This window comes from Glycine max, chromosome 20 (genome assembly GCF_000004515.6).
Source record: "Glycine max cultivar Williams 82 chromosome 20, Glycine_max_v4.0, whole genome shotgun sequence".
Lineage (NCBI taxonomy): Eukaryota > Viridiplantae > Streptophyta > Magnoliopsida > Fabales > Fabaceae > Glycine > Glycine max.
The window spans coordinates 13,265,806-13,291,782 of NC_038256.2; the positions used below are offsets into that span (position 1 = coordinate 13,265,806).

Here is a 25,977-nt window from a genome sequence, read left to right on the forward strand (position 1 = left end):
AAAGAGTGCAGGGAAGAAGAAGACAAATACAAGAGTTTTATACTGGTTCGGCAACAACCCGTGCCTACATCCAGTCCCCAAGCGACCTGCGGTCCTTGAGATTTCTTTTCAACCTTGTAAAGTCCTTTACAAGCAAAGATCCATAAGGGATGCATCCTCCCTTGTTCTCTTTGAACAACCTAGTGGATGTACCCTCCACTAGAACTGATCCACAAGAGATGTACCCTCTCTTGTTCTTAGTCAACAACCCAAGTAGATGTACCCTCTACTTGTACCACAAAGGATGTACCCTCCAATGTGTTAAGACAAAGTTCTTAGGCGGTTAAACCTTTGAAACTTTGTGAATGGGGATACAAAAGAATTCTCAGGCGGTTAGTCCTTTGAAATCTTTTGTATGTTGGAAAGGGAAGAATCAAAAGAATTCTCAGACTGTGTCATTTTGAATTCTTTGACAAGGGAGAAGGGAGACACAAAAGAATTCAGGTGGTTAGTCCTTCGTTCTTTTGGAAAAGAGAGAAGAGAGACACAAAAAGAATTCAGGCAGTTAGTCCTTGGCGAATTCTTTTTAGCAAAGGTTGAAGAGAATGAAAAAGATGAATAGCACACTTTTGTTTTCAAGGTTTAGAAAACCAGAAAAATTTAGAAAGCTTTTGGCAAAGGAAGAAGAAGAAGATGATGTTCAAAGAGATTCAAAGATTGTAAAAGATTGTAATAATTGTTATGAATGAAAAATAAAATGCAAGTCAAGGTTTTGCTTTTATAGACTCTTCATGTCTGGTCAAGAAAACCATTAGAAGAGTTATAACCTTTAGAAAAACTTGAAAACCATTGGAAGAGTCTACTTTTGATTTTTATTCAAAACTTATCACTGTTAATCGATTACCAAATCATTGTAATCGATTACACAAAGCATTTTTGTGAAAGGATGTGACTCTTCACAATTGAATTTGAATTTCAATGTTCAAACACACTGGTAATCGATTACCAAAATCTTGTAATCGATTACACCATTTTGAAATTAATTGAAACGTTGTAAATTCAGTTTGAAAGCTTTTGAAAACAAACTTTGCTACTGGTAATCGATTACAGTAAACTGGTAATCGATTACCAGAGAGTAAAAACTCTTTGGTAAAAGCTTTTGTGGAAACTTCATGTGCTACTCAATGTTTTGAAAAACTTTTTAGTACTTATCTTGATTGAGTCTTTTCTGTAGAAGCAAGCTTCATGATGAATCAAGATTGATTCAAGGAGTTTTGATGATAACAAAGATGATGACAAAAAGCTCAAAAGTCAAGAACACTTCATGTTAACAAAGATGATGATTTCAAGAATCAAAGAATGAGTTCAAGATTGAATCAAGAACACTTCAAGGTTCAAAAGGAAATTTGATTTCAAGAATCAAGAATCAAGTTTCAAGATTCATGTTCCAAGAATCAAGATCAAGATTCAAGACTCAAGATTCAAGAATCAAGAGAAGACTCAATCAAGATAAGCATTAAAAAGTTTTTTCAAAAACTGAGTAGCACATGAATTTTTCTCATAACCTTTTACCAAAGAGTTTTTACTCTCTGGTAATTGGTTACCAGATTATTGTAATCGATTACCAGTAGCAAAATGGTTTTCAAAAAACTTTCAAATTGAATTTACAACGTTCCAATTAATTTCAAAATGCTGTAATCGATTACAAGTATTTGATAATCGATTACCAGTGTGTTTGAACGTTGAAATTCAAATTTAATTGTGAAGAGTCACATTCTTTCACAAAAAGCTTTGTGTAATCGATTACACTAATTTGGTAATCGATTACCAGTGATAGTTTCTGAACAAAATCAAAAGATGTAACTCTTCCCATAGTTTTCAAGTTTTTCTAAAAGTTATAACTTTTCCAAATAGTTTTTAAGTTTTTCTAAAGGTTATAACTCTTCTAATGGTTCTCTTGACCAGACATGAAGAGTCTATAAAAGCAAGACTTTGATTTGCATTTTATTCATTCAACAATTCTTTTGACAACAACTTTTCCACTTTGATTTCTGAATCTCTTTGAACTTCTTCTTCTTCCTTTTGCCAAAAGTTTTCCAAAGTTTTCTGGTTTTCCAAACCTTGAAAACAAAACTTGTGCTATTCATCTTTTTCATTCCCTTCTCCCTTTGACAAAAAGAATTCGCCAAGGACTAACCGCCTAAATTCTTTTTGTGTCTCTCTTCTCTCTTTTCCAAAAGAATGAAGGACTAACCGCCTGAATTCTTTTGTGTCTCCCTTCTCCCTTGTCAAAGAATTCAAAATGACACAGTCTGAGAATTCTTTTGATTCTTCCCTTTCCACCATACAAAAGATTTCAAAGGAATAACTGCCTGAGAATTCTTTTGTATCCCCATTCACAAAGTTTCAAAGGTTTAACCGCCTGAGAAATTTGTCTTAACACATTGGAGGGTACATCCTTTGTGGTACAAGTAAAGGGTACATCTACTTGGGTTGTTGACTAAGAACAAGAGAGGGTACATCTCTTGTGGATCAGGTCTAGTGGAGGGTACATCCACTAGGTTGTTCAAAGAGAACAAGGGAGGGTACATCCCTTGTGGATCTTTTCTTGTAAAAGGATTTTTACAAGGTTGAAAAGAAATCTCAAGGACTGCAGGTCGCTTGGGAACTGGATGTAGGCACGGGTTGTTGTCGAACCAGTATAAAAATTCTTGTGTGTTTGTTTCCTTCTTCCCTACTCTTTTAATTTCCGCTGTGCATTTTAATTCCTGCTTTTACTTTTGGTTAAGTTTCTTTTCTGTTCTTCATTTACTTAACAACATAGTAAAAGCCTTAAAAGTGTCCTAACCTTTGCATTTCATATCATGTCATACAGCAATGAACACACAAAATGAATCCAATGGACTTTTTAGCCTTGTAATGGGGTTAGGATTCCAACAAATCATGGTTTTTCTAGGATTCAAAAGCTTAGGTTCTAGGAGAGCATTCATCCATAGATAAACCTTCACTTTTTTTCATTCATTCACACCCCATACTTGCCTTTTATTTAGGCATTCAGCTTAATTTCATTATTTTGCAGCATACACACTTATTAATTTCATTTGTATTTACAGTTTTTTTTAACACAATCTATACAAAGACATTATGTGTATGTACAAAAATAGTGTGTATATTCTGTTTACTTTGACCATTTCTATTCTTACCCAGTGCCTCCCCCAAATTTGGAACAAATTTACCTTTATAATTATTTCCCCAAATTTGGGACAAATTTGCTTTGAACCACGCTTCCTGTGGATGATGCTCTCCTACAACCTAAGTCAAGGTAGTAGGAGATAACACTATATAGGCTCAAGGTTCAATCAATCAATAATTCATTAAGCTCAAAATGGGTATAAGGGATAATTCATTCAAGCACATGGTCAACTTCTTTGGCTAAGTGGCTATCACAATCAAACATGGCCTTCATCATCCTCAATTTCATGCATTCAGTCCATACTTCAAAGATTCACGCAAAAATTAGTACTAAATGATAGTCATTTCTCTCAAAATTTAAAGATCACACTCTCACCGGGATACGGTTAATGCATTCCTTCACAATCAATATGACAAACTGACTAACATTTTCAGTCATACTTCTAATCACATGCTGTCATACCCTAATTTCGTCCGGGGATTATTATTTGATGATATAGAACCTTTGATTGGCCACTTCAAGATACTTGGCACCCTTTGTTGCATAATATGTGAAGTCCCGAGACGTGCCGAAAATCAAAAGGAAGCAGGCTTACATCGCGTAAAAATTCCGTAATGTGACGGAAATCGAAAGGAGGTGTTTTTCGCAATCCGTGAGTTTTCGTAACTTCTTCGAAAGCTAAAAAAGAGTAAATACATAATCCGTAATAATTCGTAACTTTGCGGAAGGAAAATAAGTATCGTTACGAAATTCGTAAAATTTCGTAACGTTACGGAAAAAGAATTACCAAAAAAGGTAAAGGGCGGGTGCATTTAGTAAAAGGGGGGGGGGGTACAAATAGCAATCAGGCCCACTTGGGCCTTCCAGATTCTAATTACAGGCCTCTATCAGTTCTATGGAGTGCCTGCCACCTCCAGCAAGGGCATCAGGCCCCCTACTAATCGAGCTTTCATCAAGAAGTACTGCGTCTCCAGGCAGGCACAGGGCGAAATACCACAGCAGCCTTGGGATGGCCGGCTGCGGGCAACCGACGCACCGCCATCACCTCTAGGGTTCACCTCAGCTCATCCACAAAAAGGTTAGAGCGTTGCTTACGACCCATGGCTGACCAATAGGCGACCAAGTCCAAAGCCAAAGGTAAGCAAAGTACTAGGTTCGTAACCGACAAGCCATCAGGCATCTAGCTCAAGACGTTAAAGAAGCGCTACTAGGAGGCAACCTAGTACCTTTTAAATCTCTGCTTGTTATTTGATCACTTTTGTTTCTCAAGTCATAGTAGGACATACCTAGTTGCTCATGATCCTAGGAATTTAAATAAAACAAGCACAAGCTCGGAAGGTAGTCATACCTCACAAAATATATATATGTATGATTAGGTAGTGAAAATACCTAAGATATGCATGTATGTAAACAAAAATACTTCACAACATATATATATATATATATATATATATATATATGTATGTTTAGATATGCATGTATGTAGCAAAAAGATATCTCACAAAGTATATATATGTATGTTTAGGTAGCAAGATACCTTGGATATGCATGTATATAGCAAAAATATCTCACGAAACATATATATGTATGTTTAGGTAGCAAGATACCTGGGACACGCATGTATATAGCAAAATACTTTACAAAAATATACATATGTTTAGGTAGCAAAATACCTCATGGAAAAAAAAAGAGCAAAAAGAGAGCGAGCAAGAAAAGGATAAGAAGAAAAAAAATAGAAAATAAAAAAGATATAAAAAATAAAAGTTGTCTAGCTAAAAAACAACATGCTTGTGAAAAAAGATAATTTCCAACTTTTCTTTGAAAGATTTTACTGATCTTAACCAGTTTCTAAAAAACAAATGTGTATACACCTGAAGAGTGAATGCTGTGAAGATTTTCCGAATGCCCAAAATGGACTCGGATGAATACATGATTTGATAAAAGAACATATTTTGGAAACACTGGGTTGACTTAAAATAGGGAAAATGAATCTTGAGCCCTAGTGTCACATGACCATAAAAACTTGATGCTTGAGTGTCCACATGGGTGCATGCATGACTAGTTTTGCATAAAAATTCCTAATCATTATTGCATGTGTATCATGGAAATAATGTAGGACATCCCCTTTATCCCCAAACCGCTAGCCAAACCCTGACATATATCATGACCAGTCGTTCTACAAGCCTTGAGCCAAAATCCCAACTTATCATAAACCTTGACCTAGGGTGAGAATGTCAATCCTTGCCCTCGGAAGAAAACAAAAAGAGAGAAAAGGAGAAAATTCCTGATCAAAAGAATCGGAAGAAAGCAAAAAGAGAAAATTCTCAATCAAAGAGGGGGAGAAAGCACAAACGAAAGAAAATTCCCCGATCAAAGATTGAGAGGAAGCAAAAAAAAAAGAAACAAAGTTCCCGATCAAAGATCGAAAGAAAACAGAAATATGCGGAAAGGTCTTTGGACCAGACAATATCTGAACAGTACAGAATTGTCACCAAGCAAACAAGAAAAAGGAAACCACGACCTAAAGTGGTCCTCTCCCTTTGATTGCCGACAAAATCCTATGCGCTAGCGACTTTCTCGCCATGCACTAAACAAAAACAGAAAAGGAAAAGGCAAAAACACTCAAAGCCAAATTCCCCACCTAAAAACCATTCCCAAAATAAGTCCTATTGATCCATGATCACGCATGTAATCTTTGATTTGATAGGAAATGATTTGCAAAATCAAGTCATGACATATCTATGGTTCGGAATTAGGATAAAACACTTACCTGTGTGAGATTGATACACTTTGAGTGATTTTCTTCTATTTTTGTTGAACCCAGTGCTTCCTCTAAATGGTCATTTAGAAACGAAATGCTAACATCCAAAAGCTCATTTACGGTCATGAGAAAATTTCATCGGCATGCTCTCCTTCCTCGATAGACACATTGTTTTTCATCCAAAAAACATATGTTGCTCTGATCAGTTGGAAGTTTTGTCTCTTTACTAGAGCATGTTCTCATTTTAGTGAAGAAAACGCCGAGACTATTTTAGTCTCACAGTTATCAAGAACAACGTAGGTCTGAGTTCCTCATCACAAATTGAGGACACGTAGGAGCAAAAACCCTGCTTTTGTCGACCACCCCACTTTTTGTTACCGTGACCCAAGAGTCCGGGGGCATGCGGAGCCACATGACCGTGGGATCCCCAAATTTGTATGTTCCATCATTTATCATTTGTATGCTATCTTTTGTTTAACTGAGGGACTAACGCTTGTTTCGTTTTGATTGACTTTTTTTTTGTGCGTACATGTCGTTTGAACTATTACGTTAATATTTACTTTGTTGTTGTCAATAGTGTTTTTTGAAATTCCGGAATCGTGTAGAATTTTTCATTTAGGAACGTCGTCCTAAAAATAAAATGAACCAAAATCATGATAAAAAAGAAAGAAGTGTTGTGAATAAAATGTCTGCGTATATAAAGAAAAAGGAAAATATGCATAGAAGGGTTTTTATAAAAAAAATACGTGTAGAGAAATTCTTGTGTGTGTGAACAACGAGTGTTTATAAAGAAACTTTTGTATGAACCATAGGTGTGCGTTGGAGAAAAACGAAATAGATCTTTGAATGTAAATAGGGTTTGATCGTGTGTGTATACAGAAAAAGTTTGTCATGTATAAGAGTCTAGATATACAAAAGAAAATTTCTTCATAAAGGACCACAGGTGTATAATTTTATGAATATATAAAAATGAAACAAAAAGGAAAAAGAAAGAAAGACCGCAAAGGTCGACATGTTATAGTTAAGAAGTATAAATCATTCGTAAAGAGCAAACGTATCTTCTGGAAACAAGGGACTGATGCTAAGAGTTTATTTTCCTGAATAAACCGAGATAAGAATGGATGAATTCATTGAATTGATGAAAGAACATAATTTGGAAACATTGGGTCTGTCTGTGTAAATTCCCAACCGTAGTATCACAATGCCATAAACGAAATGCTTGAGTGCCCACCTGGCTGTAGCCATGACTAATTTTGCACGTTGTTTTCAAATCATCATTGTCACGCGTGCCTTATAGAACAATATGGAAGTTCGGCCCGAAATCGACACCTTGACACCCAAATTTGTTTCGCCCCAGATATCAAGATTGGGTTCCCACGATAAAAGACCCCATTGAAACACAACCTTAGACCTTTTTGAACCTTGGCTTATAAAAAAGAATCCTCATTCCTTCCCCGAAGCAAAGGACAGCGGAATCTCCTCAAGGGAGAGCGAATAGAATGCTAAAACCCGATTTTCCAAACAAAGGGATGGGGAAGGAGAAGTGAAAAGAAAGAAAAGGAATAAATGGAAAGAAAGAAAAAGAAAAAGATGAAAATAAAGAAAAGAACAATAAAAAGGAAAAGGAAGGATTCCCAATCGAAGGTCAAAGGAAAGTGAAAATGGAAAAGAGAGGAGGCAAAAAGAATAATTTTGGGTCAATGAAAGAAAGGGAATGGAAAATCTTCAGATCAGATAAATTCTCGGCAAGGTAAGTGACTGCCAGCAAAGGGAAACCCATTTTTGGTGTCTCTTTCTTTCAGATTGCCATTCTCGACTGGCGATATCCCACCCCACATGATCAAAGAGGAAAAGACCGAAACACCTAGCTTCCTCTCCAAAAACACTTCCCTCGAGAAAATCCTATTGGTCCGTGATTGTACGTTTGATCTTTGATTCGATAGGAAGTCGTGTGCAAAATAGAGTCATGGTGCAGTTATGGTTTGGGAATAGGATAAAACACTTTCCTGTGTGATTTTTATACACTATGAGTGATTTGTTTTCAGCTTAGCCCGATGTTTCCCCGACATGTTCATTTAAAAGCTAAAAGTTGACATCCTGCCCTTCATTCTCGGTTACAAGGAAGATTACCCTTGGCATAAGTATATTGTGATGCAATCCTATCCCGCAAGGGCATTGGGTAGCAGACTCCAAGTAGATTGGGCTAGAGATCCAAGGGAAGGCCCTAGGGTTCTCATGAGCCTTAGGTAGATTTCGAGCCCATGGGCTAAGTATGAGCCCGCTTATCTTTGTAAATATTAGAATAGGTTTTTCCTTCGTTTGGGCCTTGTATTTTGGCCATTCTAGTAGTATAGGGTTTTAGCCTTGTATTTCGGGGCATTTTGAGTAGTCTTTGTAGTAAGGACTTTTTTTTGTATTTTCATGTTTTTTGTCATGGGGGTAAGCTTAGCTATTATAGGGGGTGTGTAGCTAAGTTCTAGCTTCTCATCTCAAGGAGGTGAGCTTAGCTATTAGAGAGGTATGTGTAGCTAAGCTCTAGCTTCTTTAGGAATCTTCTTAAGGAAGCTTCTCAAGGAGGTGAGCTTAGTTATGAGAGGGGTGTGTGTAGCTAAGCTCTAGCTTCTCAAGGAAGTTTTCTCAAAGAAGCTTCTCAAGGAAGTTTTCTCAAGAAAGCTTCTCAAGGAAGTTTTCTCAAGAAAGCTTCTCAAGGAAGCTACCTAGTCTATAAATAGAAGCATGTGTAACACTTGTTGTAACTTTGATGAATGAAAGTATTATGAGATACACTTCAAAGTTCCACTTCTTTCCCTCTTTTATTCCTTCAATTTCGTGCTCCCCCCTTCTCTCTTTCTTTTCCTCCATTAAAGCATCCTCTTCAAGCTTCTTATCCAAGGCAATTCTTGGTGGTGAAGCTCCTTCTTCCATGGCTTATTCCTTAATGGATGGTGCCTCCCCTATCCTCTTCTCCTTTGCCTTCCGCTGCATCTCCATGGTGAAAAATCACCATTGAAGGACCTCATTGAAGCTCAAAGATCCAGCCTCCATAGAAGCTCCACAAGCAAGCTTCCATCATATTGTTTCTCTAAGATGTGGTGCTCTCGCGAATGATTTATTTTTCTTTGCAAAAAAAAACATGTTTGCCTTTTAGGTGGAAAAAACCGGTGGACCGTTTGGTCCTGCCAACAAACCTTTTTTTCGGAGCCCCATGAATGTCATTGCCTAGCGCTGTTCATGCACCCTCCACCCAAAGAGTTTGGAGCTATGTTTCATGATTGCCTAGTGTGGACCTTCTAGTGCAATCCTCCATTCTCCACTTTTTTTGGAGCCCCATGAATGTCATTGCCTAGCGCTGTTCATGAATCCTCCACCTTCGAGTCTGGAGCCCTGCGAATGTCATTGCCTAGTGCTGTTTGCCAATTCTCCATTCTCCACTTTTATTCGGAGACCCATGAATGTCATTGCCTAGCGCTGTTCATGTGTCCTCCACCTTCGAGTCTGGAGCCCCGCGAATGTCATTGCCTAGCGCTGTTCGCCAATTCTCCATTCTCCACTTTTTTTGGAGCCCCATGAATGTCATTGCCTAGTGCTGTTCATGCATCCTCCACCCAAAGAGTTTGGAGCTATGCTTCATGATTGCCTAGTGTGGACCCTCTAGTGCAATCCTCCATTCTCCACTTTTTTCGGAGCCCCATGAATGTCATTGCCTAGCGCTGTTCATGTATCCTCCACCTTCAAGTCTGGAGCCCCGCGAATGTCATTGCCTAATGTTGTTCGCCAATTCTCCATTCTCCACTTTTATTCGGAGACCCATGAATGTCATTGCCTAGCGCTGTTCATGTGTCCTCCACCTTCAAGTCTGGAGCCCCGCGAATGTCATTGCCTAGCGCTGTTCGCAAAATTCTCCATTCTCCACTTTTATTCGGAGCCCCATGAATGTCATTGCCTAGCGCTGTTCATGTGTCCTCCACCTTCGAGTCTGGAGCCCCACGAATGTCATTGCCTAGTGCTGTTCGCCAATTCTCCACTCTCCCCTTTTTTCGGAGCCCCATGAATGTCATTGCCTAGCGCTGTTCATGTGTCCTCCACCTTCGAGTCTGGAGCCCCGCGAATGTCATTGCCTAGCGCTGTTCGCCAAATCTCCATTCTCCACTTTTTTTTAGAGCCCCATGAATGTCATTGCCTAGCGCTGTTCATGTGTCCTCCGTCATCAAGCGCGGAGCCTCTGGTGACTGGGAAATATGTTTTTCTGTTATTTTCCGGATCGGTTCCTTCGCCAAACATGTGTATATGTGTATATGTATATTATATTCGTTGTTCTTGTTGTTGTTTGTATTTTTTTTTGTGTTGTACAACAAAAAAAGAAGGAGTAGAGACGAGAGGCGTCATCACGGAAAGGGCAGGACGGACGAAATCAGTGTCTTATCTTTGCTTTCCTCTTATCTCCGATGAGAGGTAAGTAAAGAGGGGCAACTGTCATACCCTAATTTCGTCCGGGGATTATTATTTGATGATATACAACCTTTGATTGGCCGCTTCAAGATACTTGGCACCCTTTGTTGCACAATATGTGAAGTCCCGAGACGTGCCGAAAATAAAAAGGAAGCAGGCTTACGGGATCCGTAAAAATTCCGTAATGTGACAGAAATCGAAAGGAGGTATTTTTCACAATCCATGAGTTTTCGTAACTTCTTCAAAAGCTAAAAAAGAGTAAATACATAATCCGTAAGGATTCGTAACTTTACGGAAGGAAAATAAGTATCGTTACGAAATTTGTAAAGTTTCGTAACGTTACGGAAAAAGAATTACCAAAAAAGGTAAAGGGCGGGTGCATTTAGTAAAAAGAGGGGTACAAATAGCAATCAGGCCCACTTAGGCCTTCCAGATTCTTCCTCCAGAAGGCTGTTGCTTCTGGAGGAAGCAACCTTGCTTGCCTGGGTGACCTGAGCTCACCTGGGCGAGCTGGGTGGCAAGCTCCTCCCCTATTTTGCTATAAATAGGGGGAGGAGTGAAGGGAGAAGGGGTTCAGCCTTCTTGGCACTTCTTATTCTCTCGAAATTGCTGAGGAAAATTGTTTCCGTGAAGGAAATCCAAGCCGAGGCGCTTCTGTAATGTTTCCGTAATGTTTCCGTGAGTAATTACGCGAAGATTCTCGACCGTTCTTCAACATTCATCGTTTGTTCTTCGTTTTCTTTAGTCTTCAACGGGTAAGTACCTCAAACCGAACTTTTCAATTCATTCTATGTACCCGTGGTGGTCCACATTTTGTTTCATGTATTTTTATTCTCGTTTTCATTCACTTTCTATACCCCTTTTGACGTGCTTCAGTCATTTATTTAAGTCATTCCTCGTCTAATCTAAAAATAAAATAAATTTCCACCGATCATTTGAATTGTATCATCCGTTAATTTCGGTTAAAATGAATTCCGACGGTTCGGTCGTGCCGTAACCACGTTGGAAATAAAAAAAGAGGTAAAATAATAATATAATAATCAAAAAAATATCTTTTAGTAAAATGATGCACAAAAAATCAATCAGACGTTTTATCTTTGGGATTTCTCATTCTTAATTGAATTGACTAATAACTAAAGCGAAACTAAGGCTAAAATCAATTCGCCAAGTCAAGCTCGTCCACCAAAAAATCACTAAAAAAGGATTTGAAAGTTTTATCTCAGTTTTTTCTTACCAAGTTAAATGGATCATTTTTAAAGGCCCAACACCTTTAAGTGATCACCTTTCAAGTAAAAGAATCGCTTGATTCACCTTTAAAGAAAGAACTACGTAGGTCTGATTTCCTCTTCGATGGAGGGTACGTAGGAGCAAGAGCCCCGCTTTTGTCGACCTCAAAAAATAAAAAGAAATAAAAGGTAAAATAACACAATTTCACAATTCTAAAAATAGGTTGTTGTCCTTTGAGACAAACGTGAGAGGTGCTAATACCTTCCTCAAGCGTAAATACAACTCCCGAACTTAGAATTTTCATCTTGACCGGTTTCCTTCGGTTTTTCCGACGTTTTCCACAAATAAACGTTGGTGGCGACTCCGCGCATCTTTCCTCCTTTGGAAAGCGCACCCGTGAGCCTTGCCTCGCTCGCCCGCAAAAGGGCACGTTGCGACAGTTGGCGACCCCACTGGGGACTATTTTTGTGAGTTAGGCCTATTTTAAGGAATTGTGGATTTGTGAAACTTTGTGTGTGCATTTGTTGAACTGTATAAAATGTAAATAACTGTTGTCTATTTTGCATTCTTTACACTGCATTCTAAGCACCCACGGGTTTGAGTAAAAAAGGGGCCCTATACCCGGGTTCATGGGAATTTAAGGAGTGGAGGTGAATCTATGATCATGCTAGGTCTCCGACTTGCTTGATAATAGTGAAACCTCGTCTAGAGCTTTCTCTCTTTATAATATGTTGTCACTGGTATTCCATACCGCCACAATATTATTATCTTGAGTGATGATACCTCTAGAAAACAGCCGTGTGAGTTATGAATCTTTGGGAGTAGTTATTAGAGACCCCTAGATACTATCCTGTAGGTCCCTAAAATAGGGGCACGGAGCAAACACGCTGCGTGCCGTTTTAAACGCTGCCATGCATGTAGTCCTAAATGTCATATACGCCTTTGCTTGTAATTATTTATGGATATTGTCGTACTCTGTGCATCCCCTTGTTGCGCTTTTGCGCATCTGCATCATGCCGTCACACATGCGTTGTATGTGGGTCTCGTCTTTTGTCGTGGGAAGTCGAAAGATCCATATCGTCTTCTTAACTGCACACATGGGGCACTGCGCCCCCAAATGCGGAGTAAGGAGAGATGATTTTCCGGGCCCTCGTGTCCGTAAATGCATTCATATCATGCATTGCATAAGCGTCTCTTCATGGCATCATAATGAATATATCGTTCCTACATTTTTTCGTTATCATATTCCAGCATCACATTTTGCATGAGTCATTGCATCATCATGCATATGTGTTCACTGTCTTTTTGATCTACAAATTGCATACCTTTTTGTTCTACATGTTTGCTCATACATGATCCTTGTGCCTTCCTCTACAAAACAAAAAAACAAAAAAAAGGGAAGCATGAAAATTCATGATGCATTCTTAGTTGCATGTGTTAGGTACCATGAGCCAACCATGTTGGGATCATAAACCCATTTCTAAAATTAGAAAAAAAACACAGATAACAAAACAAAATGATTGAGCATGGTACCTAATGCGTGGTTAATTAAGAAAGAATGTCTCTTCGGGCATCTCAATTTCATAATTACATTTTCCATGCATAGCATGCATATTCTCGAGTCTTTCATCCTTATGAAATGTTGTTGAAGTATTGGCAATCAAAATTGCCATTCCCTGGGTTATGGGGTTGAACCAAGCTCGCACTTTTATGAAAAGGTTCATCGAGTCAAGTTGAAGCATGGAAGTAACCATCTTGCAAAAATTGGGGCAAAAGATGGATCATGTTACATCATTGCTTCGCCTACTGCCAAACACGTTTAGGATTGTTGATATCCTTGTTACTTCCAGCTTCACCTTGACAAAGATGTCATGGACCTTGCAAAGAGCTGTGATCAAGGCAAGTGTCATACCCTAATTTCGTCCGGGGATTATTACTTGATGACATGCAACCTTTGATTGGTCGTTTCAAGATACTTGCCACCCTTTGTTGCACAATATGTAAGTCTCGAGACGCGCTGGAAGTCAAAAGGAAGTAGGGTTATGCGACCTGTGAAATTCCGTAATGTGGCGGAAACCAAAATGAGGTGTTATTGCGCAATCCGTGAGTGTCCGTAACTTCTTCGAAAGCTAAAAAAGAGCAAATACATGATCCATAAGGATTCATAACCTTACGGAAAGAAAATAAGTATCGTTACGAAATTTGTAAAGTTTCGTAACATTACGGAAAAAGAATCGCCAAAAAAATAGAAGGGGGTGCATTTAGTAAAAAGGGGGTACAAATAACAATCAGGCCCACGTGGGCCTTCCAGATTCTTCCTCCAGAAGGCTGTTGCTTCTGGAGGAAGCAACCTTGCTCGCCTGGGCGAGCTGGGTGGCAAGCTCCTCCCCTATTTTGCTATAAATAGGGGGAGGAGTGAAGAGGGAAGGGATTCAGCCTTCTTGGCACTTCATATTCTCTTAAATTTGCTGAGGAAAATTGTTTCCGTGAAGAAAATCCAAGCCAAGGCGCTTCCGTAACGTTTCCGTGAGTAATTACGCGAAGGTTTTCAACCGTTCTTCGACATCCATCGTTCGTTCTTCAACTGGTAAGTACCCCAAACCGAGCTTTTCAATTCATTCTATGTACTCGTGGTGGTCCCCATTTTGTTTCATGTATTTTTATTCTCGTTTTCATTTACTTTCCGTACCCCCTTTTGACGTGCTTCAGTCATTTATTTAAGTCATTTCTCGCCTAATCAAAAAATAAAATAAATTTCCACCGATCATTTGATTTGTAATATCCGTTAATTTCTGTTGAAATGAATTCCGACCGTTCGGTCGTGCCGTAACCATGTTGGAAATAAAAAAAAGAGGTAAAATAATAATATAATAATAAAAAAATACCATTTTGGTAAAATGAAGCAAAAAAAATCAATCGGACGTTTTCTCTTTGGGATTTTTTATTCTTAATCGAATTGACTAATAACTAAAGTGAAACTAAGGCTAAAATCAACTCGCCTAGTCAAGCTCGTCCACAAAAAAGTCACTAAAAAGGGTTTGAAAGTTTATCATTTCAGTTTTTCCTTATCAAGTAAATGCATCATTTTTAAGGTCCAACGCCTTAAAATGATCACCTTTCAAGTATAAAGAATCGCTTGATTCGCGCTTAAGAAAGAACTACGAATGTCTGATTTCCTCTTCGATGGAGGGTACGTAGGAGCAAAAGCCCCGCTTTTGTCGACCTCAAAAAATAAAAAGAAATAAAAGGTAAAATAACAGAATTTCACAATTCTAAAAATAGGTTGTTGTCCTTTGAGACAAACGTGAGAGGTGCTAATACCTTCCTCAAACGTAAATACAACTCCCGAACTTAGGATTTTTATTTTGACCGGTTTCCTTCGATTTTTCCGATGTTTTCCACAAATAAACGTTGGTGGTGACTCCGCGCATCTTTCCTCCTTTGGAAAGCACACCCGTGAGGCTCGCCTCGCTCGCCCGCAAAAGGGCATGTTGCGACAGCAAGGAATCCAAGTCTGGATTTGTCATGTTGTGCAATCCGAGAGATCTGGTGGGAGATGAGGTAGCCCAGGTTCATGTCCATCTTCATAATAATCCCATAAATCAATTTGGCTCTATCCAATGTCACATCAGATTTGTGGGAGGTACGAATGAGGTTAGAAAGAGAAAGAACGCTCCATGTCTGAGCGAGCATAGTCATGTTCTTCCTTAGAATCTTCAAAGGTTGCCCATCAGCATTAAGCTCGAATCCCCTCCCTGGGATACAAAGCTTAGCAGCCAACTCCTGAGGATCAGGCCTCAAGAGTGCAAATCGAGAATAAGTGCACAAGTTCTCCCCCTCTTCCAACACTACAGCGGTCTTCAAGAATGTGTTCAAGGTATCCTCATCAAACTTCACTAAATGACCTTTCACCCTCACCTACTTAGATGATTTATCTTCGGGGTCATAGAGGTTGGCATAAAACTCCTTCACAATGGCGATGTCTATACTGCTATCAGAAAAATCAGTCAGCTTCTCATCCCAATGGCGTCTCTCGAGTTCCTCCTTGAACTCATCAAACTCTGTATAATAGACTACCATATTCCAGTAGCTTTTACGGCACTACAATGTCAGTGTATCTCTCCCAAGCCTCTTTGGATGTGAATCTGGATCTATCAAATCTGGCTTAGGTAGGTATAGAGGGTGTTTTCATCTTCTTAGATGCCATCTACAAAATATAAATCAAACAAAAGAGATTAGTACAAGTTATTTTCACAAAAACAGAAAAATAAAACTGAAATTTTGATTGGCGCTTAGCGCAACATGCTGAGATTAGCACGCCTTATGAAATTTTACTCAGGCGTTAAGCGCAGTAGGCTGGCGTTTAGCTCGAAGACACAAAAATATTTGTTTCTGCAGAATAGGCTTAGTGCACAGCTGAGCTTAGCCTAAGTCTACAATTTTCAAAACTGAAAAGGGTTGGAGCATAGCGTAGCATGCTGGCGCTTAGCTCAACCTCAATAGAAAGACACTCAGGCTTAGCGTACAGGGAACGCTTAGCCTGACTACAAAACTTAAAAGACAGTGAGCAAGTTGAGCTTAGCACAGCAGGGCGCTTAGCTCAACACACAACATGGGCATAGCGCACAGACGCGCTTAGCCTTATTACAAAGGAAAACTTACAGAAGCAAAGGTGGCGCTTAGCGCTGGAAAAAAATCTCAAAACCCTAAATGTCAGAACACTGGTCTCGCTTAGTGCATAGATACGCTTAGTGGGCTTATCACTTAAGTTCATCAGCAGGGATGAACACGCTTAGCGCGACATGGTCCGCTTAGCGCGTTCATCTTGAAATCCAAAATTTAAACAGTTGCGATGAACTGGCTAAGCACACAGGCGCGCTTAACGCGTTCATCATGATTTCCAGATAGAACTTTAGGGGTCTTCACCCCTTTTTAGCCACATTGCCCCTAATGGGCTTCTAGGTTACCTAAATTCCTACATTGACTAACCCTAAAACTAATAACCTTAACCTAACAACAACTAACTAAGAAAAACAAGAAGTCATCTATCCTAAGGTTTGAAGAATGAAAAATAAAAATAGAAATATAACTTACTTGAATTGTTCTTGAGATGAAGTAAAGATGATGATACAGAGAAGCGGTACACACGTAGCAAAAAGTAAAAGAATTTGCTCAAGGTTAAGAGGGTGCAGAGGTTTGGGTGCAAAGGTAGCAACCCAAGTGCCTTTGCGTTTGATTTTTAAAAACTGAAATTCGTATGGTGCGCTTAGCGCACAGCTGTGCTTAGTGTGCCAACGTGACGTTTAAGTTTGAAACCCAAGTGCTTAGCCTAGCTTCGCGCTAAGCCCAAATCGAAGTTGTAAAATCCCACAAGAATCTAGGGCTTAGCGCGGCAGGCTGCGCTTAGCGCTTTCTGCAACACCAAATTTTTTCTGCAACATGTGCTTAGCCTGAGATGTGAGGCTTAACGTACCATCAAGCTTCAACTTACAAAGAGTAGTTCAGGCTTAGCACAACAGGCATGCTGAGCGCACTTCCAAGAATTCAAAATTCGTAAAAGATTGGCGCTTAGCGCCTCCTAGCCCGCTAAGCCCAACTTAAAAGCTTAAGTTACAGAATGGATCTGGGGCTTAGCGCTGCTACAATGGAATGTTTACAGAGAAGAAGTGGCGCTTAGTGCATCATCCACGCTAAGCCCATAGGTTAAAGTTCAATACCGCAAAGATATGGGGCTTAGCATAGTGATGTGCGCTTAGCTGAACTATTCAGCCAACCAATCAGGGTTCTATGCACTTAGCGCGAGCAAGCTCGGCTTAGCATGTGAAGACTAAGCGCTTAGTGCAGGGTCTGTGCTTAGCAGATAGACAATTGCAAAAAAATTTCTTAGTCTTTTTCTGTCTATCTCTTCACACAAGCTTAAAACCCCTTGTTCATTATTAAAAAAGCTGAACTTAATCACAATCACAAGCAAGATATCCTAACTACATGCAAGAGATAAGAATGAAAAATGAAAAAGGGAAAGAAAAGATGGGTTGCCTCCCAGTAATCACTCTTTTAACATCACTAGCTTGACACATTGTCCTGTTATCCAGGATCCAAGAGAGTTCCTACTTCAAGGACCTTCTTCTCAGGTCTCTTTTCCTCCATCACATGCACTTTCAAACAGACATTTTGGCGAGGTGGATCCTTGTCCTCTTGAAACAAATCAAAGCTGATCTTTTGATCTTCTATGCCCATCTGTAGTATCTTCTTTATGATGTCCACCATTCAGCTTGCAGTAGAGATGAATGGGTGGCCAAGAATGAGAGGAATGTCAACATCCTCTTCTATGTCCATGACAACGAAATCAGATGGGAATATAAGGTGTTTAACCTTCACCAAAACATCTTCAATGACTCCATATGGCCTTGTGATGGAGCGGTCAGCTAACTGGAGGGTCAAGCATGTAGGCATTATCTCTATCTCTCCAAGTCGCTAACACATGGAAAGAGGCATTAAATTGATACTAGCTCCCAAGTCTATAAGAGCTTTGCCTACAACAACCTCACCAAAGAACACGATATCGTGACAACTCCAGGATCTTTGTGCTTGATTGGAAGAATGCATTGAATCACAACACTACAATTACCTTCCATAACAATTCTGTCACTAAGGATGTACCGGTTCTTCTTAGTTAGCGTATCCTTCAAAAATTTGGCATAGAGGGGCATTTGCTGAAGTGCTTCTCCAAATGGCAAAGTAATTTCCAGTTTCTTGAAGATATCAAGAAATCTGGCCAAGTGTTGCTCTTTATCTTTTTGGGAGGGTACCAATGGATAAGGTACCTCCTTGCGTTCAATAGGAGTAGCCCTTTCTTCTTTTCTGAGTTAGCCTCACTCTTGCCTTTCTTCTTTTCAATCTCAACAACCTTCTCTTTTTGTTTTTCATTTTTAAACTTTTTTTACTTTTTCTTCTTTTTCTTTTGTTTCTTCTTCTTTTTATTTTTCTTCCTTCTTATTTATTCTCTCTTGACAGTCTCTTATTGGTATCTCTCCTTCTTCATCACCTTCTGCTTCCTCAACAATTTCTTCAAGTTCAATTAAATCATCAACCGGTTCCAGCGCTAGTTCATCAACCAGCTGTTATTTAACTCCCTCCACCTTCTGATCAGCTCTACTTTCCTCTGCTTGGATCACCATTTTGCTTCTAGTCATCACAACTTTGCACTCTTCTTTAGGATTTTTCTGTGTTTGCTGTAAAGCTGTTTGATGATCTTTCAGCTAATTGTTTTGCAAGCTGGCTCACCTGGACTTCTAGATTCTTAATTGCAGACTCAATGCTCTTTTGGTTAGACATTGACACTTTCATGAATTGAGCTAGAGTCTCTTCTAGCTTCGTGGTTTGGTCATAGAGACTTGGCATATGCTGTTGTGGCCTTGTAGATGAACCACCCTGGTCTATGTTGAATTGGTTACTAGGGTGATTTTGCCACTGTCTCTGTTGTTGATACTGCTGGTTGTTCTGAAATCCTGGATATCCACTTGTATGGAAATTGCCTCTGGGCTGATTCCCCATATAATTAACTTCATGTGCAATTTGCTCTTCATTAGGGATACAACATTCAAATTCATGAGCTCCACCACAAATTGTACATCCTGCAACCTGCAAAATAGAAGAATGTGAAGTTTATGCAGAATAAAGATGAGTTGGCAACTTACTTAGTGTTTCTGTTAATGTCTCTAGTTGCTTGGACAACAACTTGTTTTGTGCCAACAGAGCATCCAGTGAGGTTAGCTCTAATAGACTCTTCTTGGTAGGAATATGGGCTCGGTCTCTCAAAATGGCAATGTCACTAGCAGCCATGCTTTCAATTAAGTCCATTGCTTCATCAAGGGTCTTCGTTTTGATCTTACCCCCAGCTGAAGCATCCAAGAGCTGCTTAGATTGTGGTCTCAATCCATCTATGAATATGCTGAGTTGTCTTGGTTCTGAAAAATCGTGAGTGGGAGTCTTCTGCAATAAACCTCTGAATCTCTCAAGTGCCTCACTCAACGATTCATCTGGAAACTGGTGGAAGGAAGAGATGACAGCTTTGCCTTCGGCAGTCTTCGATTCAGGGAAGTACTTTTTTAAGAACTTTTCTACCACTTTATCCCATGACTTCAGACTGTTTCCTTTAAACGAATGAAGCCATCTCTTTGCTTCTCCAGATAAAGAAAATGAGAACAGACTCAACCTGATTGCATCTGCATGCACACCTGCCAACCAAATAGTATTGCATATCTCTATATAAGTAGATAAGTGAGCATAAGGGTCTTCATTGGGTAAACCATGAAACAAATTATTTTGAATCAGTTGTATCAAAGAAGGAGGATATGTAATGGTCTGAGCTTGAACTTCTGGCTGTGCAATACTAGTGAAAAATTATGGCAGAGTAGAACTTGAATAATCCTCCAGGGTTACTCTTCTTGGCTCTTCAGCCATGATTGTATCTTCAACAAATTCTATATGAGAATGCCCTGCAATAGGAAAACTAGAAGATGCCTCGGAAGATCGAGGTTCTTCTTCTAGAGTTGCTGCTGCTTCTAAATCCTGCAAAAAATTTCTAATTCTCTGTGAATTATTGTTGCCTCCCACTGCAGTTACTTTTTGTGCATTTATGTCTCAAGGAAATTTTCAATGAGGAGTTTTCTCACCGGAAAGCGCACCGGATCGTTAAGTATTTAAAATTAAAACGGATGAATCAGAGTATCAAACACAGGGAACTAATGTTAGCCTGAATTAAGTTCAGAATCGAAGCATTGTTGAGAGAACATGTATAAGTGATAGATTCAAACAGAATTTAAACTAAACTTGTATGCCAAAAAACTATCAAATGCGAGGTAAATAAAATGACAGCAGTAGGTAGATATGTTGGGTCTTTCTAACAAACAAGCTGATGCATAGAAATATATTTCTCTAATCAATCGTGCTCTTGTGTTCTATGTTGTAACCTAAATTACTAAATCCTCGATACCTCGTCGGGCTGAATATCCAAGCTTCGTCCGCAGATCCGTCATGTAAGACTAGACTTAGCTCATGTAGCTTACTAAAGTTTAGCCTAATTTAGCCTAAGCTTCGTCCGCAGATCCCTCATGTAAGACTAGGCTTAAACTAAACAACATTATTCTAACAACATAATTAAAACCAAAACTTAACCCGCAGATCCCTCATGTAAGGCTAAGTTTCAGTCCTGTTTCAATCAAGTTCGAAGGCAACAATACATTTTCCGATGCTAAAGTCACCTATATGTGCACACAAATGGGTGATCAGACCAAAAGCATACAAACATTAAGCATTGAAGGAAGCATTGAACACAGAAAATATAATCAATTAGATATTAGATATTTACATCAGTTGTTCATTAGAAATCCCTAACTAGGGTGTTTAGCCAACCATTACAAAGAAACCCTAACAATAAATGAGATTAAAAATAGAGAATGATAGTTCCTTACACAAGAAGGGGGATTCCTCCTCCTCTTCTTAGCATCTCACATCACTCTCTACTTAATAATCTCTCTCAAATGACAAAACCTAGGCTTCAATGCACAAGCTGCTCCTCTTTTCTGCTTCTAGGGCTCTTTTCCCCAAATAGGCCTGTGGCTGCTATGGAATTCTGTGCCCTGGCGTCTGTAGAAGCTGTCATAAAAATGTCATAAAGGTGGTAAAGGTGGTACCCTAATTCTACACAAGACAGGCTTTAAATAGGCTCTGAAATCGTGACGCTGCGCTTAGCGCGAGTAAGTGAAATTGGGCTTAGCGCTAGTCTCGAGCTTAGCCTGGCTGAAGGCACCTGCTACGCTTAGCGCACTGATCTCGCGCTTAGCACCTAGCTTTGATGCTGATGCTCTGCCAGATTCTCCTTTGTGCTAAGCGCGCTTAGCGGTGGATATGCGCTTAGCCCAACTGCTACATTTTGCAATTCAAAACTTAGCCTTTTTTTCACCTGAAAATGCACAAATTTCATCATTAAATTCAATGGAAATGTTCTAGAGACAGCGTTAACCATAAAAAAAGATTTATTTACCAAATTTACTCCAAAATGACCATAAATTGGGGAACTATACAAGCTTTGGAAAATGATTTCTGTACAAAAGTTAGTCATATAAAGCGACTAACAAACTCCCCTAAATTTACAATTTTGCTTGTCCTCAAGCAAAGAAAGAACAGTTCACTTGTCCTCAGGTGACAAAGACAGTGGCCAATCAAAAGAAAATGGAGTTTGATTCATCAAGGACATCAACCATATGAACTGAATATCATGGAATGCTTAAATCAACCACTTCTCACAAACATGCAGCTTTTCAAAGATAGGAGCACAAGTATTAGAGTCACAGCTGAAATAAGCTAGTAAGCATGATAGAAATCAAGGAAGGATCATCAACCAAAATCTCACAGTCATTGTTTCACTCAAACTCAAGTGTTTAGGCTTATTCCATCATAAACAACCAACACAAGTTCCAACCTTTGCATTTCATCTCCTATCATACAACAATGAACACACAAAAATGAATCCAAAGGACTTTCTAGGCTTGTAATGGGGATAGGCTGCCAACAATTCATGGTTTTTCTAGGATTCAAAAGCTTAAGTTCTAGGAGAGCATTCAACCATAGAATAACCTTCACTTTTTCATTCATTCCTTCCCCATACTTGCCCTTTTTTCTTAGGCATTTAGCTTCCATACCTGAAATTATAGCATACACACTTATTAACTTTATTTATACTTACAATTTTTTTTTAACACAGAAACAGAAAACAATGTGTGTATACTATTTTCTTTAACCATTTCAATCCTTACCCAGTGCCTCCCCCAAATTTGGGACAAATTTTCCAAGAACCATCTTCTATGGATCATGCTCTCCTACAACCTAAAATAAGGTAGCAGAAGATACAACTGAATAGGCTTAAGGTTTAATCAATCAATCAATTCATTCAGCTCAAACTGGGTGCAAGGGATAATTCATTCAATCACAAGGTTAGCTTTTTGGCTAAGTAGCTATTCATAATCAAACATGGCCTTCATCATTCTCAAGTCCATGCACCCAATCCATACTTCAGAGATTCACGCAAACATCAACACTAAATGATATTCGTTTCTCTCAAAATTTTAAAGATCACACTCTCACCGAGATACGGTTAATGCATTCCATCTCAATCAATCTAACAACCGACTAACATTTTCAGACATAATTCCAATCATATGCTCATTCTCTTCTAATGACTGCAAACTTGATCTAAACAATCATCCAATCATCCCAATCCATTCAATTCATACATTTTCTAAATCAAATCATTTCCAAACACTCATTCCATGCCAAACAATCCACAACATACAATGTTCAATCAATTCACTATTCAATCAAGCTTTCTGTACAATCAAACAAGCAACTATGCTATTGAAATTAAAATGCTGAAATATAAAAGATGCAATTTAAATGACATAAAGCATAAAATAATTGAAATAAAACTAAAGTGTTCATAATGCAAAAAATTTAAACATCCTGCTCCTCCTGTGGCTGGTCTTCATTAAGATCCAGTGCTGATGATTGCTGAGTCTCCTTAAGAGCAGGTACAAATGGTGGAGATGGCTGAGGGGTCTGAGCTGGAGTGGTCTCCTCTTCTGCTGCTGCTGGTGATGGTGCTAGTGCTGCGGGTTCCTCAGTCATAGGCTCCTGGGCTATGGAGGCCCCACCCCCTCCAGAGGAAGAAGGTTGGTCTCCTGGCCAAGCCACTTGTGCGTCAAAATCCTCCATGCTCATAATGGAGGGCAAGCCCAAGCCCTGAAGGCTCTGCATAATGATGGACTGCCCTATATGGATGCTTTGGAGCATGAAGTGAAGAGCTGGTAGTGGTATCTGTGAAGGTGCTGGAGGAATCACTAGAATATTTGTGGAGGAAGAAGGAGGAAGTGTAGAAGAAGAAGGTGCTGGTGCCTCTGATGGTGCTGTGGAAGGGGCCTCAGATCTCTTCCCTCTGGCCTTCCTGGGTCCTCTAAAAGTTATTGTTGGATCATCCAGATTCCAATAGTTCTTCTTAATGTAAGCCAAATTAATGGCAGGACTCAGGCTCTCATGGGTCAAGGAATCAGAGTGGACTCCCCGGGCTTTACATAAAGCAGTGATAAGGGCAGGAAAGCCAAGCCTTGAGGAGTCATGCTATGCTATGAGTGTAATCTGACTGGAAATGAATGATCCAAGATTCATATCCATCTTTTGCATGAGTGCATATACTAACTTGGCCCTATCAAAATTAATGTCAGAACTATGAGAGGTGGGGGCCAAGTTAGAAAAAGAAAAGACACTCCAAGTTTGAGCAAGAGTAGTCCAATTTTTCCTTAAGATCTTCAATGGTAGTCCATCTGAATTCAATTCAAATCCCTTCCCTGGAATACACAAACAAGCTGCTAACTCTTATGGGTTAGGTCTTAACAACACAAATCTTGCATAAGCTGGAAGACTTTCTCCTTCCTCTATAATCACTGGTGTTTCTTAAAATGAGTTGAGGGCAGCTGAGTCAAATGGAATCCATTGCCCTCTAACCTTGACCTATTTTGGCGACTTGTCTTCCGGATCATACACATTTGCATAAAACTCCTGTACAAGTGCCACATCTATACTTCCCTCTACCAAATTTGCTATCCTTTTATGCCAGTTCCTTCTGTTTAACTCCAGCTAAAATTCCTCAAATTCATTAAATGACAACTGCACATTTCTTTCTGGAATAATCTTTCTACCAAAAATATTATTTTTATAACGATCCCATGCTTCTGGGGATGAAAATTTGTGTCTATCATATCTAATTTGAGAAGATGAAGAAGCAGGGGATTTTCTTTTCTGAGATGCCATCTGCAAAATGTAAGACAAAACACACAAGATTAGCACAAGTTTATTCTCAAGAAAACAGAAAAATTAAACTAAAAACAGAGTTGGGCGCTTAGCGCAGCATTCTGGCGCTTAGCGCGCCTTATGAAATTAACACAAGCGCTAAGCGCAGCAAGCTGGTGCTTAGCTTGAAGACACAAAAAACATTTTTTTTGCAGAATAGGCTTAGCGCACAGGGGCGCTTAACCTAAGTCTACAATTTTTAGAAACAGTAGAGGACTGGGGCTTAGCGCCACATGCTGGCACTTAGCTCAGCCTCAACAGAGAGACACTGAGGCTTAGCGCACAGGCGCACTTAGCCTTATTACAAAGGTTAAAGAAATAGAACCTAAGTGGCGCTTAGCTCAGCAAGCTGGGCTTAGCGCCTAAACTACACTGGGTATCTCAGTATACCATTGACGCTTAGCGCACAGACGCATTTAGCATCTGCATCATTTTGGTTTAACAGCCAAGATGAACGCGCTTAGCGCGACATGGTCCGCTTAGCGTGATCATCAGAAATTTGAAAAATTTAACAGTTGTGATGAACATGCTAAGCGCAGCAGCCGCACTTAGCGCGTTCATCGCGAATCCCAGAAGATACTCAAGGGTTTTCACCCCCTTTTTAACAAAATTGCCCCTAATGGGCTTCTAAATTACCTACGGTCCTAAAATACCTAACCCTAAAACTAAGTAACTTAACCTAACAACAATGCTAACTAAGAAAACATAAATCCTCTATCCTAAGGTGTGAAGAATGAAATACAAAGTAAAAGAAAACAAGAGACTTACTTGGATTGTGTAATGTAGAGAATGAAGAAGCAAATGATGCAGAGGGTCAGTAGCACACAGTAGAAATAAGAGAATGCTCAGGGATGTGAGAGTGCAGAGGTTTGGGTGCCAAGGTAGCAACCCAAGTGCCTCTGCCTCTACTTTTTTAAAAACTGAAATTTGTATGGCGCGCTTAGCGCGCAGCTGCGCTTAGCGTGCCAACCTGACGTTTGAGTTTAAAACACTAGCGCTTAGCCTAGCCTTGCGCTAAGCCCAACTTGAAGGTGTAATTTCCGGTAAGCATTTGGGGATTAGCATAGCAAAGGCGCTTAGCGCTTTCTGCAACACCAAAAATCTTTCTGCAACATGCGCTTAGCTTGAGATGCGCGGCTTAGCATGCATCAAGCTTCAACTTACAATGAGTGATTCAGGCTTAGTGCCACTACTTGCACTAAGCGCACTTCCAATGACTTCAAAACAGAATGATGTTGGTGCTTAGCACACCCTTTTTTGCTAAGCCCAGCTTGATAGCTCATCTTACAAAATGAATCTGGGGCTTAGCGCAGGATGGCGCGCTTAGTGCAGCTATAATAAATTTTCACAGAGAGGAAGTAGCGCTTAGTGCGTCATCCACGCTAAGCCCACTGCTTAAGGTGTAACTTACAGTGAAGATGTTGGGCTTAGTGCAGCGATGTGCGCTTAGCTGAACCATTCAGCC

At 39.6% G+C, this 25,977-nt stretch overlaps 1 protein-coding gene across 1 annotated transcript; it reads right to left on the minus strand.

Annotated features, from left to right (window-relative positions):
• Positions 1–17,876: 17,876 nt before the first annotated feature.
• LOC106797629 (uncharacterized) lies at positions 17,877–20,647 on the minus strand. The gene is made up of 4 exons (XM_014772454.1): positions 20,605–20,647; positions 19,359–19,846; positions 18,894–19,250; positions 17,877–18,083 (listed from the first exon to the last, which is right to left on the minus strand). The coding sequence occupies exons 1-4, from the start codon at positions 20,645–20,647 to the stop codon at positions 17,877–17,879; spliced, it is 1,095 nt and encodes a 364-aa protein (XP_014627940.1).
• Positions 20,648–25,977: the final 5,330 nt, after the last annotated feature.